Raw genomic sequence first — 17,012 nt, forward strand, 5'->3', positions numbered from 1 at the left:
CACAGACAGCAATATACTTTCCCAACTCCCCCTCTCGCTTGCCAGGATATCTCTGGATTTTTTCTATTATACATCCTTAGAGCAAATACTTTTTCAACAATTTTTTAACTAATCAATTTCCATTCAAAGGCTAATGTGCCCAACTTTTTTGTGTGTAAAAGTTCCAGTCCTACTAGCAATAAAAGGGTGTATTACCCACCTACAATGTTTGGGTCCTCTTCTATATGTTCTTAGATACATTTCTAAACAGTAAGATGTCTAGATGAACATCTATGAGATGCATATAATAAGGAACAATCACAGGATTTGCTTCAGTTGATTAAAGTTAGGTAATAAACTTAAGGAGAAATTCTCTAACCTCCACCAACAAGTCCTCGATCTGTCCACAAACCAAGCCCAGAGAGTCCTGCGCTGGCTCCGCTTCCCTCTTCTTTCTGGTGCACACCGTTTCTCCATAGCCATCCATCTTTATTCTTACCACCCTTTCTTAGCCACCCTTTTTTAATATTGTTAAAAATTGTGGTGAAAGGACCAATTTAACCTTTTATTGATTGTACACTAATATAAACAAATTTATTTTATGTATTTATATAAAGACAAATTTATTTTAATAATAATTTACTTGTATTTATATAGTGCCAACATATTATACAGCACTTTTAAAGGTTATAATCATATCACTAACTTTGCCTCAATGGGCTCACAATTTAGTGGGACAATTGTGAGGGGAAACCAATCAACCTAACTGCATGTCTTGGCTGGGATTAGAACCTAGGAGCTAGCATATATGTAATCTTACATATGTATAAAGTGCACATACCACAGCATTAATGGTCAGTTTATTTCATATTAGAAATGGGCCAATTTAGATGGGGGGGGGGGGGGGAACAGGGACAAGATTAGCATTATGGGGTTGATTTAAATAATAAAGCAAAATGAATTATCCCCTTGTAAGGGTTATTTACTTAGTTTAGTGAATGAGATGGATCTCTGCAGACTATAAGCATCATATTATGTACAAGCAAATATCCTATTTTTTTTAGATTTGCTTTATTTGATAATCCTGCAAAGTTAGTTTTGGCCACATTTAAAATGTTAAGTGAAATATCCATTGCCAAACAGCCCTAATTCCTTCAGAACATCAACCCCTTAAACTTTCAATGAGCAGAAAGTGACATTTTCACAGATAGTCCACCCAGTCCATTATTAATAGTTAGCACTATTTCATTCCCTGCCATTATGTTTGAATACTGGTGCCATGTGCTAGCTATTGTCCGGTCTGAGTTGAAACTTACCCAAAAATAAGGACCTCCTATCATAACAGCATACTGGCCTGATGAATGGCCAGTTCCTAGATTACAGTAGTACTATATACTTCCAGGCTCTGGCTGGCATATAGGTAGTTTATCAGGGTCTGGTAGGAATAGTAAGTATACGTAGCAGAAGGAGGTGGGCCATGAAATTAACCTATTACACTACCCTGTATGGGTAACATTATGATGCATCTTAAAATAAAAAATATATTATGGCACATAGGAGGAGCATTTTTTAGAAGCAGTTAAACCTAATATATGTTTCCACCACATTGGAAAATGTTTGCAAGAATTGTTTGTTATAACAGCATAGGATGGAAAACTAATTTGCCACACTATATAGTCAATAAAGATAAGTTTTAGTGGAATATCATGGCAGAATTATTGAGAATCCTAAGGGTGGGGAAAAAAAGCAAGCACTAGCCAGTATAAAACAACAATTTATCGCTTTCACATGCTTCAAATATTTTTTTTTCAGTAACCTCAGGAGAAGCTTTAACATGTGTATAAAAGTCTTGAATTAGTGCCATTTTAACTGTAAACTGTTTAGCTTATTCAGACTTTCAACTAAACTTTATGCAAATATAAAAGGTACAAAAAGTACAGCTTATTATTAAATAGCAGTATAAGTACAGTGGAGCAAAGACTGAGGGATGGAGGAGTATAAGAAACCAATCATTTTTTTTTTGTTTTTTAAGTGTTTGTTTTTTAAGGGTTCTTCCATGTATAAAAGGCAAAGAAAAGCTGATCTATGTTGTAATGAAAAAAGATAGGCACCCACTTGGACCTTCTATGTTCGTCCTATTTCTCACTAAAGTCAGATTTAACAAATGGCGATCAAGTGACGTAATTTTCCAAATAACATTTGATTTTGATTGTACAATTTCTGATGAAGAAACTTAAGATGCAATGCATAGAGACTGTATGAGGTCAGCCAAAAAAAATGACAAATTACAGACAATAGGAAGGGGCGAGGAATAATAGTGTAAAAATGAAAGAGAATTTTACAGCGTTTATCTGGAACATGCTAAAAATCTGGTATATGAGAGGAGAAATAAAAGCTTATAAATGACCTACACTGAGATATGCAGCTGTGTTTTAATAGGGCCAGCTGTGTGCCTTAACCCTAGCTAGCCCTAGCTACAAGTGTTTACCCAACCCTAGCTAACTCTAGGGCTAAGAGTTATTAAAGCTCTCCAAGGCTGGAGAAAATACACTTTCACCAGTGAAGCTGGGTGATCCAACAAACCTGGGATGGATTTCTTCAATGTCATTTGCTAGTTGCTAGCAAATGCTTTGAATCCTGGACCAGATCCATTCCAGGTTGCTAGATCACCCAGCTTCACTGATGAAAGTGTATCCTCTCCAGCCTTGGAGAGCTTTCATAAATCAGGGCCTAAGTGTTTGAAGCTGAATGAAAGAGATTGACGTCTTTAATTTTAATTCTGGAGTAAGCATTTACCACCACAGTTAGCTGAGGTTGGAACTAACAGCTAGGGCTCAGTAGCTAGGGCTAATTCACACTTTCTTTTTCATGGTATGCTACGAAGAATAGAATAGTTTGACTGTGCTATGTATAGTTTCTCAGAAAGTGATGCACATATCCCTATCTACAGGCTTGGATGTATGTTTTGCTTGTTGGTGCAATTTATCACCACTTTATGGGCCTGATCTATTAAAGCTCTTCATAACTGGACAAGATGGACTATCATGGGAGAACATGGGTGATCCATCAATCCTGGAATATATCTGGTCCAGAAATCATTTACTATTAGGAGGTAAATGTGTCCAATCCTAGACCAGGTTTGCTTGATCACTCAGGTACTCTGGTGATAGTCTTTCTTCTCCAGTCTTGGCCCAATGTCTTTACAACCACTGTATTAGTGTAAGTGAAAGAAAATCTCTCTATGAGGGGTTTGGCAGAAATAAAGCCAGTTTACCTCTCTCTACTTATCTAAAAAAGTGTTTTTGTTGCTGTCTATGTACAGTGTCACAGACAGAGGTCTATATCCACGGAAAGCGTGATCATCCAGATTATGCAGGATCATAAAGTAGGCTACATTGAGACACAGGTGTCATGCAGGCACACTGGATTACACGAAGAAACACATTAGATGACACATAGAGTGGGACTCCCCTTTAGAATCACTGGATGACATGTGGACAGGAAGCACACTTGGAGTTACTGAGTGCACTGAAGTAAAAAAATGATATATAGGAGTGCACTGGTACCTAGGGACTGAAGGCTGTGTGGGAGTACAGGTAAGTACTATATGTAGTAGGAGCAACAAGGAGATCAGCAGGAACATAGTAACAAATTGCTTGACCATCAAAGCACACTTTGCTATGCAATAAAATGTAGGGGCAATCGAGAGAGCTATCCGAATTACTATGGTTATGTTAAATCTCTACATAAAATAGCTTGGTCACTTGAAACTGTTAACAGTTTTCTATTCAAACATATTTTTCAGCATTAAAGTCAAGGTTTACAGCTTTTACCAACTTATATGGAGAAACTCCCACAGGATGGAGTATTTAAATTTTTCAGACATGCTGGTTATAATTGTCAATTATATTGGCATTGGTCAATGGATAAAATCCAGTGCGGCACCATACTTTAGCAAAATCACTTCAGCATGCATACATGGACAAAACAAATGCAATAAAAACGTGCTTTAAGTTGCCTTAAATACATGTTGTACAGCAACTGAAACTGTTAAGTGACATTTTTTAACCACAAGAACACTATTCTACTATTTTAATAATAATTATTAAAGTAAATTATCAAATACCAGTATTAATAATGATGCAAATGTCACTTATTACACAATTGTCAGGGACATACTACGAAAGCAAACATAGACAACACTGTGCAATTAATTGTGTTGGGCTTCTAATAATTTTCACAGCAGCCAGTAGGGAAATCAAGGAATTCCAGCCCCCTCAGGCTACAAAATCTTATTTTTTAGGCATTACTAAGATTGGTGGTGTGTGACTCGCCTTCAGATATCTATATTACAATTTATATATATAATAAATAAATAAATATATCTAATAAATAAATAAATAATAAATCAATATGAATATTAAATAAATAAATAATAAATAAATATATATAATATATAATATTTTTTATTATATGCCCAACTGCAAAGCACACAAAGAACCAATATCATCAGTTTCCTAATTAACTTACAATCTAAATACACATAGCAAACTTTAAGTGGAAGCCATAAGAAACTGACATTCCCAATACAAGTTGACATTTGTCAAAAAATAAAACCCAGGACTCCAGCAGTGCATAGTTGTAGTTCTAACAGTAAGTTATAATGTTGCCCATGTATTAATACAAAGTCCCAAGGTATAAATTAGGTTTACTGTTCCTTTAAGAAGATAAAAAAGTAGATTTTACTGTATTTTAGATCCTCATCATGCTGATAGTTGCAGGGGTAATGCTATCTTAAAAAAAAAAAAAACAATTAACATCATCTGGTTCACATACAAAGGGACACACACCCTGTGTTTAATTTAGGTATTTACTTTTACAAATGCATGGTGGCCATTTAGTATTGTAGGTGTAGGAGATATATTTGGATGACTATTTAGGGCACAATAAATGCTACTAAAGCTTGATGAAGTTATATGTCATGCTTCAATCTCAATATTTTAATTAAAAAGACCCATCCTTCCATTGGTCATGTAGGCTGTTGTTCTATAATAATAAATGGGATACATTATTTAATAAATGTATAATATTTGTGGGAGTGCTGTAAATATTGATAAAAAATGGACCAATGTTATGACAAATATACAATAGACATTTATATAAATACATGTGCCATAAGTATTTGGTAGAGCATACAATGCAGCTATGTACTTACATTGTCCCCAATAAGCTACCAACTTTACCATGAACTATGTCCAGGCATGCCTGAACACTGCACACAGTTAAAGGATGCTCAGTAGCAGACTTCCTACACACATGTGAATGATTCAATGAATCTGCTTCCTATAACTGACCTTCTGACCTAATACAAGAATGCAAGTCTGGGGTAGGTGCCTATATCCAGGAGGAACCTAGTATAAAAATAATATTGTTTCTGTTATAAATTAGTGTTGCAATGCTGGAAATGTGTAAACTTTTCTATACAGGAATCACACTCACTGTCTGTCTATGGGGGTCATTCATGTGCTCTTAGTCAGTGTGATATTTTATTATTAGTCTATAAACAATGAGATACTCACTTATCTAAGAAGTGGAAATTCTTTCAGTGGAAAGTGAGATATAACAGGCCTTTTTTGTCTATGTAAGAGAACTGGAACAATACATTGTCATTATAATCATGCTGATGGTGTGGTTCTTTAATATTGTTTGCAGGTATCAGTACTGAAACTGGAATATGGAGGAAGATCTTAGCATGTGAACAGAGGAGGATGATAGTTGGTAATTCATCTGAGAACCTCCCACCTACCAGCATTTTTTCATTTCAGTTATCTCTATCAGGAATAGGGGGTTCTTAGCTTTTTGCTTTAACCAGGCAGAACTGTATCCTGGGTATATACCACATGCTATGAGAAGTTTATTTTTAAAGCATGCATTACTTATTAAAATGCATAAGGTAAAATATTTAGCAAGAATTTTCAGGGACAAGTTGCTGCTGAGCTGTCTGTACCTGCAGTACACCATGCCATTAAAAAGCCACTTTTCATACAGTTGAACAGATCTGATATATATATATATATATATATATATATATATATATATATATATATATATTGTCAAAGTGATTCTGCTGTAAAAGTTCTGAACTGAACTGAAAATCTAATGCAGAAAATGGTATCATCTTCTCAAGATAGAATGGGTGGCAGGCAAAATATTAGCTATTACAAAGTAAACACTGATTTAATCTCTAGTGTTGGGAAAGAAGAGGTTACTAAATATTGTAATTGTGTCAGTGCTTACGTATTTCTCTTTTGTCTGATAAAGCAGCAGTATAGCCCACAATAAAATTCCACTTCTGTCAGCTGACCAAGAGGCATGGCTTTCAGCTATCAAACAAGCACTGAATTATTGTGCAATGGTCACTCAAGCAAAATGTCACATTTGAATATTTAAAAGGAATCTTTCATGATAGAAACATATGGGGCCACCACCAGAAACATGTGTTTCTTGTGGGGACTACAATGTGCAGACATGATCCACTATTGTTACTATCAGGAAGAATGTCCAGAACAAAATGCAGCTGATGATGTGAAGAGTGTGTTCAGGCGGGAAGTAGCTGAAAGAGACTGATGAAAAGCAGCAGCTTAGAAAAGCAAAAAAGAGTACAAAACAAAATGAAAATAGGAGTTGTTTATGGCACACAGATAACATAGAAAACAGTCACATTGATGGAACTTTAAAGGCAGTTCACATAAACTCTAAATTTAGTAAAAACAGATTTTTATTGTATCACAAAATATGTAAAAAAAGATCTCAATCAGCATACATAAAAAACTCCAAAATAGCACCACCTAGACAATATGGTGGGTATATTAACATACCCTAATTAAAAATGCTCAATATGTTGGCAACAAAGCAAATATTTGGACTTACTGTGATACTGTGACAAATTTAGACAATCCGACGCATTTCGCAGAAGTAATCTGCTTCATCAGGGATTTTTTATGTACAGATCATCAATAAATTGAGCGCACTAAAAATACAAAACAGATAAGCATTTGATTTATTATTTCATATATATATTAAACTTGTACCATATATACAATATTTAAAACTAAAAAACAAGGTTTTTTACCTTCCATACCACAAATAATCAATATTCGGGTGTGACTAGACTTGGCATAGGATGTGAGACAAGGAGTGGGAGAGACAGCCTCCCGCAGTGAAGGGGGAAGACTCATAATAACCACAAAGTGCTCCAAAAGGGTAATAAAATTACATACTCTGATATTGTATGATATGGATTTAGAAAATCAGCTCAGCGTGTCATTGATGAGTCGATCAGCAACTGTAAAAATAATTACAAATTTATTTTCTCCAGGAACAAATATATAAATATATTTAATATTTCATTGTGTGCATGTACAAATGTATGGCACACAGATATAAATATAAGGATTAGATCTAATATAAAGCAACTTTAATGCAACTTTTTTAGTGTTAACAGTGGTTAGACAAAAACATTAAAGTTACATTTTTATTTGGAAATGTCATGGCTTATCCAGTATACATTCAGATGCTGCTGATGACATCCCATTGCAAAGCAAACTGTACCGTGCTGTCTTGGAACAATTATGTGTATATTAGTTGTCAGAGAACGCAAGATAAAAATCTCAGTAACCTGGTCCTGCCTGTAGGCTGTTATCCCACAAGTAAACAGTTCACCAAGTCTTCCCACCCCCTACTTATGGAACTTACATTAACTGTAAAAGATTGAAGTCCCAGTTCTTTAGTCACCTCCTCTTCCAGGTTACTGTCTGGTCATAAAGTGGTCACTGGTGATTATTATAATCCTGTACGAAAAATGTCATATTGTAAAAACTTGATTATAATACTAGTCCTCATTGTCTTATTCCAAGTCCTCATATGAAATGGTATAAGGGAAAAAAGGAAAATAGATATATCAGATATTTGTATTAGTGTAATATATAGTGTTAGCACTCATAGCTGGGTCACTTGTAAAGTAGGAACGTCCCGTTAAAGAAGCAGCAACTTTTCCAGCAGTCCTTGTGTACCACTTCACTTCTACCACTGTAGAAGTGTACCACTGTACCACTTCACTTCTACCATGCCACTTCAAATTTTCAGCCTTTCAGGTGGTGGAATACTCATTCTCCCCAGCACATGCAGTACTTTCTCGCAGTGACTCATATACCTTGTAGTGACATACAATAATTATCCACAGTGTGATGTCAGGGGAAACTATAGAATACCTAGTGCAGTTGGGAAAAAAGAACTGGTTGAGTTTCATCACACGAAAAGGTAAAAGAATAGCATCTTTTCTTTTACAGGGTGTTTCTTCTGTACAAGTGACCTTAAAATATATAATAAAAGCAGAATGCAAGTTGAAAATTCCAATTCCATAGTTTACATATATATAAAACCCCACTCTCCTACAGTTCTAGAAACTCAACATTTAGATTTACCTCCATTTTCTATTCAATATTTTTAATATTAATAAGTGACAATGGTCACCCAGGAGAAAAAAAGGGTCAAACACCACCACTCCACCCCCCGTCAGATAACAAAGACCACAATATAAACCTGTACAGATGTCAGAGACAAGTCAGATCTTTTGTGTTATCTTTTGTGATCGTTTCCAGTGACGAATGAAGAAATGAACATTGTACATACAACGCTGTTCTTTGCAGAGGGGAGGGATGACTGTGGGACACCCTGCTGTGCTCTCCTTCATGAGAATGCACAGCAGTTGTTCCCAAGTGGTTGTTTCCCATTAGTCGTTCATTGATCTGCCAAGTAGAACTGATGCCATCTGGGGACTGGTGAACATAGCTCTTCGGGGCAGGGTCCTCTCCTCCTCCTGTGTCACTGTCTGAATCTGTCTGTCATTTGCAATGTACACCGCTGTGTAATATGTTGGGGCTATATAAATCGTTTAGTAATAATATTAATAATAACATGTGCTAGATTTTTGCCTGAGACAAGAACAATAGCCATCTGATTTATGTACGTAGCTTTAGGGTTCTAATTCTTCCCTACTTCACCCAAAACTACCAAGTATAGTGTTGGCTTTAGATACATTAACAAACACCCAACTGGGTTAAAATTATTTTTTTTAATTAAAACTAACGGTTTAAATATGTGGGTTTTTTTTTATATTTGTCTGAATTTTAAATTTAGTGAAATGCTGAAAGTACATGAAAACCCAGACTGGTATAAACAAGCTCTTAAGTAAGTAAACAGTTTATATTAGCATCTTACTATATCCAGACAAAAATACTTTATACCTATTAGTAACATCTAATTGCCATGATATTGGCCATAGAGCTAGCACTGAAGTGACATTATCAGCAAGTCACTGCAATCTAAGCAGGACATAGCTAGGAGGGGCTGGCAGGATGCTGTACGAAGCTTCCTAAAAATTAGAAGCTGTAGTAATGCCTACTTGTCATGTCAAACCACCATCAATAAAGGAATGAAATCCAATTTAAAAAGAGGTAGACCAGGGACAGTAAGGCTGGTGAGGCTGCAGCTTCTGATGCACACTGTGGGCAGCTATGTGCAGTGAAATCAGTGTATCCAAAATACATAAACACTAGTCAGAAAATGAATTTGGAAAAATTAACTTATGTAAAACAAGAGAACCATTGTAAGTTTTTTTGCAAAATGTGGTAAATGTAGTATTTATGCATTCTACTTGTTAGAGTCATACCACTTTCACTTAATTTCTTTAGCCCTTCCATCTAACATCTGAAAATATCCTGAGTCAAAAAGTTTTGCTAGATCAGAAGCAGTGTGACTAAGCTGCCCCCCTTCACCACTTTCCCATCAGGGATTTTCCAGATTAAAATGAGGTAACTCATTGGAAATACTAGACTTGATGAACTGAGTTGTGCACGTTCAAAGAGAGAGAAAAAAATGAATGAATAAGTACTTCCTGTACTTACTGATTGGCTGAAGAGGGAAGGAGAGTCCTGAATTGTTTAGTTTTTTTTTTTTGTATTCATTCTCTGCTATATAAGCCATGGTTATAAATATGAGAAAGAAACTCTCCTGAAATCAGCTATATCCCACAGCCTGCCAGGGGAGGCTTCAACAGAGTATGCAGCTTTTGGCAGGTAACTCATGTTCTGCACATTTAAATGATTTACTTTCTGCTTTAGTAGGGAACTGACATACCAAACATATTTAGAATATTGTAAAATATGTAATTATAAGCAGACTGCCTGTTGTAAAAAGTTGTCTTCCACAGAGAATTGTTAGTTGTTATGTAGGTTATAGACTGAGATTGCACTCAATGATTGAGAAGTTAACTTTTTTTTATGTACAAGTGTCATGTAAGCAACTCTTATAGACAAGCCCAGGCACATGACAGAATCACTTCTTCTCATTCACTGCAGACACGTGTAGCAGTAACAAAGTGATCTAGCTGCTAGCATGTACAGGAAACTGTGACTTAAACATTGGGTATCTATTTTTTATTTGTCTATAGCCTCCTGTTGTGTTCCATACAATATAAATGCAGATGTTTAAAGGAGCTTTGTCAGATGATGTTTGCAAGACAGTGTGAATGTATCATTTTATGTAGATTTGGTATTTAGAAGCTAGTTATAGAGTCTGCTAATGCTTTGAAAGAAGTAACTTTCTGCAGTTATAGAACAAAGCAAAATCTTCCACTGTACATGAAAAAAGGAAATGTTATGTTTGCATTAAAAGTTTTCTTACCACACTGCAGAGATATTACAGCTCTCATTTGTCACAGGGATGAAAGCAGGCTACTCAACAGCATAATGTGAAACATATGTTTTCTCCTGAACAGTGATTGTGCAACTACTGATTTTCCAGCAATGGGCTCTGCTATTGGGAAGAGCGAAGCCATTGGATGCTGCAAGCCCCCTTTGCGCACATGTCAACGAGTGCAATAACAACTTGACTGCCATCATGAAACAGATCGAATCACAGATAAAACAAATGCACACAGATGCTGGACAACTTCTGCACACTTATGTAAGTAAAATGGATTAAGAAATCTTGTTCTGTCATAAAAATGAGGGAAGTTGTCACATTCCTGTAGTTGCTGTGTTGCATCATCAGGTCTGAGACTTGGATCATTTCCTGGTGTTGGACAATAGGGCGTGTGATGTCTGAAGATTTTTTGACAGCCTATCGAATGCTAACAGAAACTGTCGAGGAGTTAGCTGACAGAATAGAATGATTTCTAGGAAGGAGGGGGTGATATCTCTAACCCCAGGGTTCTGCAGGTTGTGAGAGGCTGATAGATACAACTTTTCCACTAACGTCTCATGAAACGTGGGCAATACCTATAGCAATATCACATTACTGATATAGTTATAACATTTTTCAAATGAAGCTCCACAAAGTGAGTCCCCAGATTTCATTGTGTTCAAATTTAAAAGATGTGATAAAATGGCAAAAATGTAATGTGTGCTCTTTCCAATATATAACAATACTTTTTACCTTAGAATAAATATCTACGAAAAGTACAAACTATCCTGTTAATATTAAAGCAGAAAAAAACAAACATAAAATAAAACTAACAACTTAAACATGCCTTTTTAAATGCTTAAAACTGCTTTTCAGTGTGATATTCTAGGTAGGCCCTAAATACCTATTTATATCTATACTAAGTTTAATACCACCTCCTAAAGAGACCACACAAGTTGAAAGTTTATATCAAATATCTCACAGGTTGTAAAAAAATGGCAAGATGTTACCAAATTGGGTGTGCAAATCTACGCAATATCCAAAAATAACATTTGAAGATGAACATTTAAAGTCTTCAGATAAATTTTGTTTTAGTATTGCATAGGAAAGGGGTAAAACTACATCAGAATCGTTTTTTGTTTTTTTCATTTACATACTGTTGAAAAGATTCCAATTTACGTCCTGTCCCGTCTACACAACATAATGTAAAAGTAAATTTCTTCAAAGTCCTGATGAACCCAAAATGGAATAACTTCTCAAAGCCATGAGGTTAATTAGTGAACACACATACATACCACATGTATGCTAAATGGTGGATGGAATATCTTCATGGGCCAAATGTGGTTGCACACTGCACTACATTCCATTTCCTTTCATCTCTGAATTTATCCAGTGGATAGGTTATTTATCCAGTGGATAGATATGGCCATGTGACACCCAAAGTAAAAAGAACAATAGATGCCTGACTATTTTTGCCAGTATCCCTTTATTACAGTAGAAACCATGTGTCTACATGAGGAGGGGCAGTAGTCACACAAAGTAGGTTACAAGCAATTGTAAAACTTCAGTGTAAAAACAGGAAACAGAAAGGCATGGGAGGTCCTGTAGCTGCACAGCTACAAGCAGGTAAAGAGTTTTAGAATTTTAGAAGTTCACTTATCCTAATCATGATTGCTTTGAGAATTGAAAGTGACAGCTGTCACCAAACTAAGAATTACTTTCCATTCCTGTTATGATCAATACTCACAGTTTTAGATTTCTGTACTCAGTTTTGATGTTGCCTGCAGGGATGCAGACAGCAGTAAAATCTGACACTAGTTGTAGCTCCTCACCACTGTAGCCAAAAATGTAACAAACTTAGTGACCATATAAAAGCAAAAGAACTCCATACAGATGTTGAATTTCCTGCTTTCAGTAGATGTTCTTCAAGATTATATGTGAATCAGACACAGGAAAGTCAAGTTAATAACATTATGTTGTGTACCATTTTGCATTCAGTTTTTGATGACCTATTTATTATATTATATTGACGGATATATGAAAGGTCACATAACCTAACACTTTACAAGAAAGTGTGTTATGCTTTCTCTGAAAGCATGGACATTTAATATTTGAGCGAAAGCTAGTCTAATCATCAGTGTGTGTTTGACAGTTATCTTATCAAGACGGAATAGCACTTCAACTGAATTCCAGGCAGATTTATACAATTAAAAGTTTGAAATGCATTCAGTATATGATCTAGAATTTGACTTGGTAATTTTTTTTGCATGGAACAACTTAGACTTAAAGTGAGAGAGTTAGCACAGGAAGGCAATCAGTAGTGCTGCAGCGCTCATGTAGTGTGATTAAGGAGCAGAGGGATGACCTCATCAGTGTGCTGCTTCTAACTTTGCTGTCACAGGGTCAGGGATAGACCAGACTTATTTATGTTACTAGAGATTGGAGAATATTAGGTCCTTCTGTCCTGCTAGACAAGGCTGCCATGTGTAACAGAACTGGATGAACAGAAATACAAATCTTTCAGCCCAAAAAGCAGCTCCCATCTATGTATTTCATCTTTGTATTTAGCTTTTGTCCCAGTTCAGATTTAAGTACAGACATATGACACAAGTTTTGTATTTGCACTCCAAACATAAATAATATGTTATACTGAATACTTTAATTGTTTCCAAATGTATCAGATTTATTTTACATGATATTGTAAAGATTTATGTCATACTAACACAACAACTCCTGTGAACTAAACTTTATCTATTATTTTTCTTTTAGAATCATCAAAACTTAAGAAACCTGGATGGTAACAGTGTGTGTAATCCGGATTCTCTTGATCTACCTAAATTTAATGTAAAGGATACAAGTGAAGAAGAACAATTTGTTGAACTGTATAAGATCTTTCAGTATATGAAGGCTGCTATAGGAAACATCACACAGCATCAGATGAAACTGAATCCTCAAAGCAAGAATTTACACGTCCAGCTAAATACAAGCAAGGCTGAGATAACAGCGATTATTTCCAACCTGTCTTGTATTCTTTGTCGAAGGTATCAAATAACTGAAGTGATTGTACATTATGGAATAAACTTTCCATCCTCAACTTTCCAAAAAAAAACAATGGGATGTAAGGTGCTTAAGAAATACAAACATTTTCTTTCACAAGCAGAAAACATCACAGATGGCTGGTTTAAGACAGCAGACAGTGTTCAAGATCCGTTTACATTCCACAGGTAAAATTGTTACAAAACTCTCCCTGCAAAAAAGAATACTTACCTCTGCAAAAATGGTGAACTGAGTGGGCCAGTAATCAAAAATTGGGAGGAAAGGTGCAAAAAGTCAACAAAGTGACCTCTTCAAATCTCATGGAACTAGCTGGCAGAGGCAGCTTTGCCTCAGGTGCTCTCACGCTGCTGCCATGTGTGCTTTAGGCACCATCACACATGCCACGACTGCTATTTAATACCCCAAACTACTCAAGGTCAATACTCCTGCTAAGGAACAAATTTTACTGAATAAATACGCTCCAAACATCTTCCAGTCGGCTTCACACGTATTTGCAAATATATGCAACATAAACCTCTGTTACAAAAATTAATTGCACTCTGCAGAGGTCCTTTGCTATGGCAGTGTATGTTCACATATATTTGCAAATGTAAGCAACAAAAAACTCATTTTTACCAGTATTACATATTTAAATCAATGTTACAAGAAAGAAACATTGAGCTGAACTCATTTTTTAAATAGAGTTCCAGTTGCCAAACAAAAATGTCAGTTTACCTTTGTGAAACCAAAAATTTTGTATGTATTCTTAAAAAATAGTTTACTGATAGCCAGTCTGTGTAGATGGTATACAGACAGTTTGCTATATGTTCATGTTACAAATCCATCCATTATTATTTCAGTTATAGGTGAGCCGTGCCATCCATAATCTCCTATAATTTTGTGAGGCTCCAGCAGTGAGATCTCCCTGCTTTAGTTCCCACCTTCTACTTCTCCCCGCCATAGAGTTACATTCCTGCAGACTGGGCCCCTGTCTTAAATAATTTGGCAGGTGTGCAGACCTGGGAACTCAAACACAGATTTCTCACTTATGAATTCTCACTGCTTGAAATAATTAAAACTGATAGCTGATTTTACTTTCAGCAAATCTCTGAACAATGAAAATGTCACTGTAAGTGGACCCATAAAAGGGCCTGCTACTATAAAGTGTTACTATAATTGAGAAGGGAATGGTTTAATAGACTTGTGTTTAGGTTTAATTTGTTATTTATTATTAAATATTTATTTATTTATGGTACTATTCACAGCTGTTAAACGAATCCCAATGGTTCATGGTACATCTTTTCAGGTTGAAAAGTGTAGTATTCTGTGTCTTACAGAAGTAAAAAAAAATACTTAATTTACTTAATTTATTTATTTATGTAATTTTTATATAGTTATTTATTTTGTGCTTTTTTTATATTTTGTGTACATTCCAGCTGTGGGGCAGTGGTATACATTAAAGGTCTGTTCATTTCACTGATAATGTTTAAACAGTTACAACGATCCAAAAAACCTAACCTCCTGGGCGGTTCATTTCTGCCCGGATTTTTATGTCTAAAAGCGGTACATTGTCTTTCATGAAAGTTTATTTTACATTGTAGGCCTGTAATTCATAGGCATACCTCACCTAAATATGTCCAATGATTAATACATTTAAAAAAAAAATCTGTTAAAACAAGGGTGCATAAATAAATCAAAAATACTGAAACCTGTAATATAACTGTACAGTAGCATATATATATATATATATATATATATATATATATATATCTCCGGGGGACAGATCGAAGTAAGAGGATGCGGCCAGAGGACGGGCATGGACAAGCAGGACACAGGAGGACTCCGATGGGACCAGGTAAGTTATATTCTTTATTTTTTTAGCTACCCTGAGTGTACCACACTCTGGGTTATCGCCCAGGAGGTTAACCAGTATACATTCCATTTCACTGCATTACCCCAGTGCTGATTTACAGTTCATTATGCTTCATCTAAGAAGATTGCTTGAAATCACATACACTGCACTGAGGCCATTACCCGAAATGTTTATTTTTTTTAAACAGCACTTCAGCTCTAGATATCTAGACATATGGTTGATTTCTCAGAGAAAGCTGTGGTACGGCACAGAATAAAGGAAAAGGTATTTCATGTGTTTCCAGGATAATTTAAACTTGATCATACATTGTATTCTGACTTCACTTTGTGAAAGCCACAATTTCAGATGTTAACACTGCTGGCCTGAAGAGGGACATGAAAAGGAACGCCTATTTGTTTGTACACAAGTAGTCAGAAGTGTTGTTCAAGATTTACTGTCTGTATTTTTTCCCTTTAAAATAGATGTATAAAAATACAATATAATACAACAAAATACAATATTATATTGCTAATGTCCCATTAAACAGTGGCCATCATATTCTTGTTTAAAAAAAAAAAAAAAAAGAAAAAAAGTGCCTTACTATTTTATGTATACCATAAAAAGATGCCCACTCTTTGCTGTGGCTGCTAGTAAATATTTACTGACATTAAAACTCAATCGTGTACATGTGTGTAACACAACGTAATGCCAACAGTATTATGTTCCATGTGCTTGTTTCCTAAATATACACAATCATGTATGGTGTTGCTGACTTTAATGTTGTAATTTCATCTGTTTGTATGTTTTGCTTAGATTTATTGTAATTGGGATAGCCATATGGGCACTTTATCATTAAACAAAAGTATGTAAAGCTCTGCAAAATAAACAAAATATGCACTGCAAAACATTTGAGACTTGAACTATACCTCACGTATTCTGGTGAATTCCTGACTTTTAGACTAAAGCAGCAAAATGGGATAAGCAGGTCTACAGAAACAATTTATCAGTGAAGTGGAATACGAAATATTGTAATGCTTTTTTGTATATGTTTTGGATCAATATGTATATTTATATATTTATTTTTGTACGTTTACAATCAATATTTATTTTGATGTCATTTCTCTTATGGCATTTTTGTTATTATGAAAAATAAACAATACAATATATTTATAATCTGGGGATTTTATTGTGCACATGAATGAACAAATAACAATATTCATATTAGCTTAGCTTTCTTTTCTATCACGTGCAGATGTAAAATGGAATCTGCTTTCTATGTGATCAAATAATTAAAAAGCATCTTTTTACAACTAATTGTGTGAATAATTTCAACCCCTTGGCAAAAAACAGCTGTAGAATTGGTGTCATTTGGTAATTTTAGGCTTGCAGGGAAGTAAATGAT

The 17,012-nt window shown here is 35.2% G+C and overlaps 1 protein-coding gene and 1 long non-coding RNA gene across 3 annotated transcripts in view; one reads left to right on the forward strand and one right to left on the reverse strand.

Moving 5' to 3' along the window:
• LOC140333550 (uncharacterized) overlaps positions 1–7,829 on the reverse strand; it is a 59,708-nt gene extending 51,879 nt beyond the window's left edge. For both annotated transcript variants that reach the window (XR_011921391.1, XR_011921392.1), the window contains exons 1-3: positions 7,735–7,829; positions 7,260–7,324; positions 6,910–7,009 (exon numbers count right to left, since the gene is read on the reverse strand). This is a non-coding gene — a long non-coding RNA (uncharacterized lncRNA). The remainder of the gene's footprint in view (positions 1–6,909; positions 7,010–7,259; positions 7,325–7,734) is intronic.
• A 2,191-nt stretch (positions 7,830–10,020) lies between these two features.
• On the forward strand, positions 10,021–16,776 carry LIF (LIF interleukin 6 family cytokine). The gene is made up of 3 exons (XM_072415274.1): positions 10,021–10,115; positions 10,817–11,004; positions 13,492–16,776. Exons 1-3 carry the CDS (start codon positions 10,100–10,102, stop codon positions 13,948–13,950), a joined length of 663 nt encoding a protein of 220 aa, XP_072271375.1. The 5' UTR covers positions 10,021–10,099; the 3' UTR covers positions 13,951–16,776.
• Positions 16,777–17,012: the final 236 nt, after the last annotated feature.

This window comes from Pyxicephalus adspersus, chromosome 6 (assembly GCF_032062135.1).
Source record: "Pyxicephalus adspersus chromosome 6, UCB_Pads_2.0, whole genome shotgun sequence".
NCBI lineage: Eukaryota > Metazoa > Chordata > Amphibia > Anura > Pyxicephalidae > Pyxicephalus > Pyxicephalus adspersus.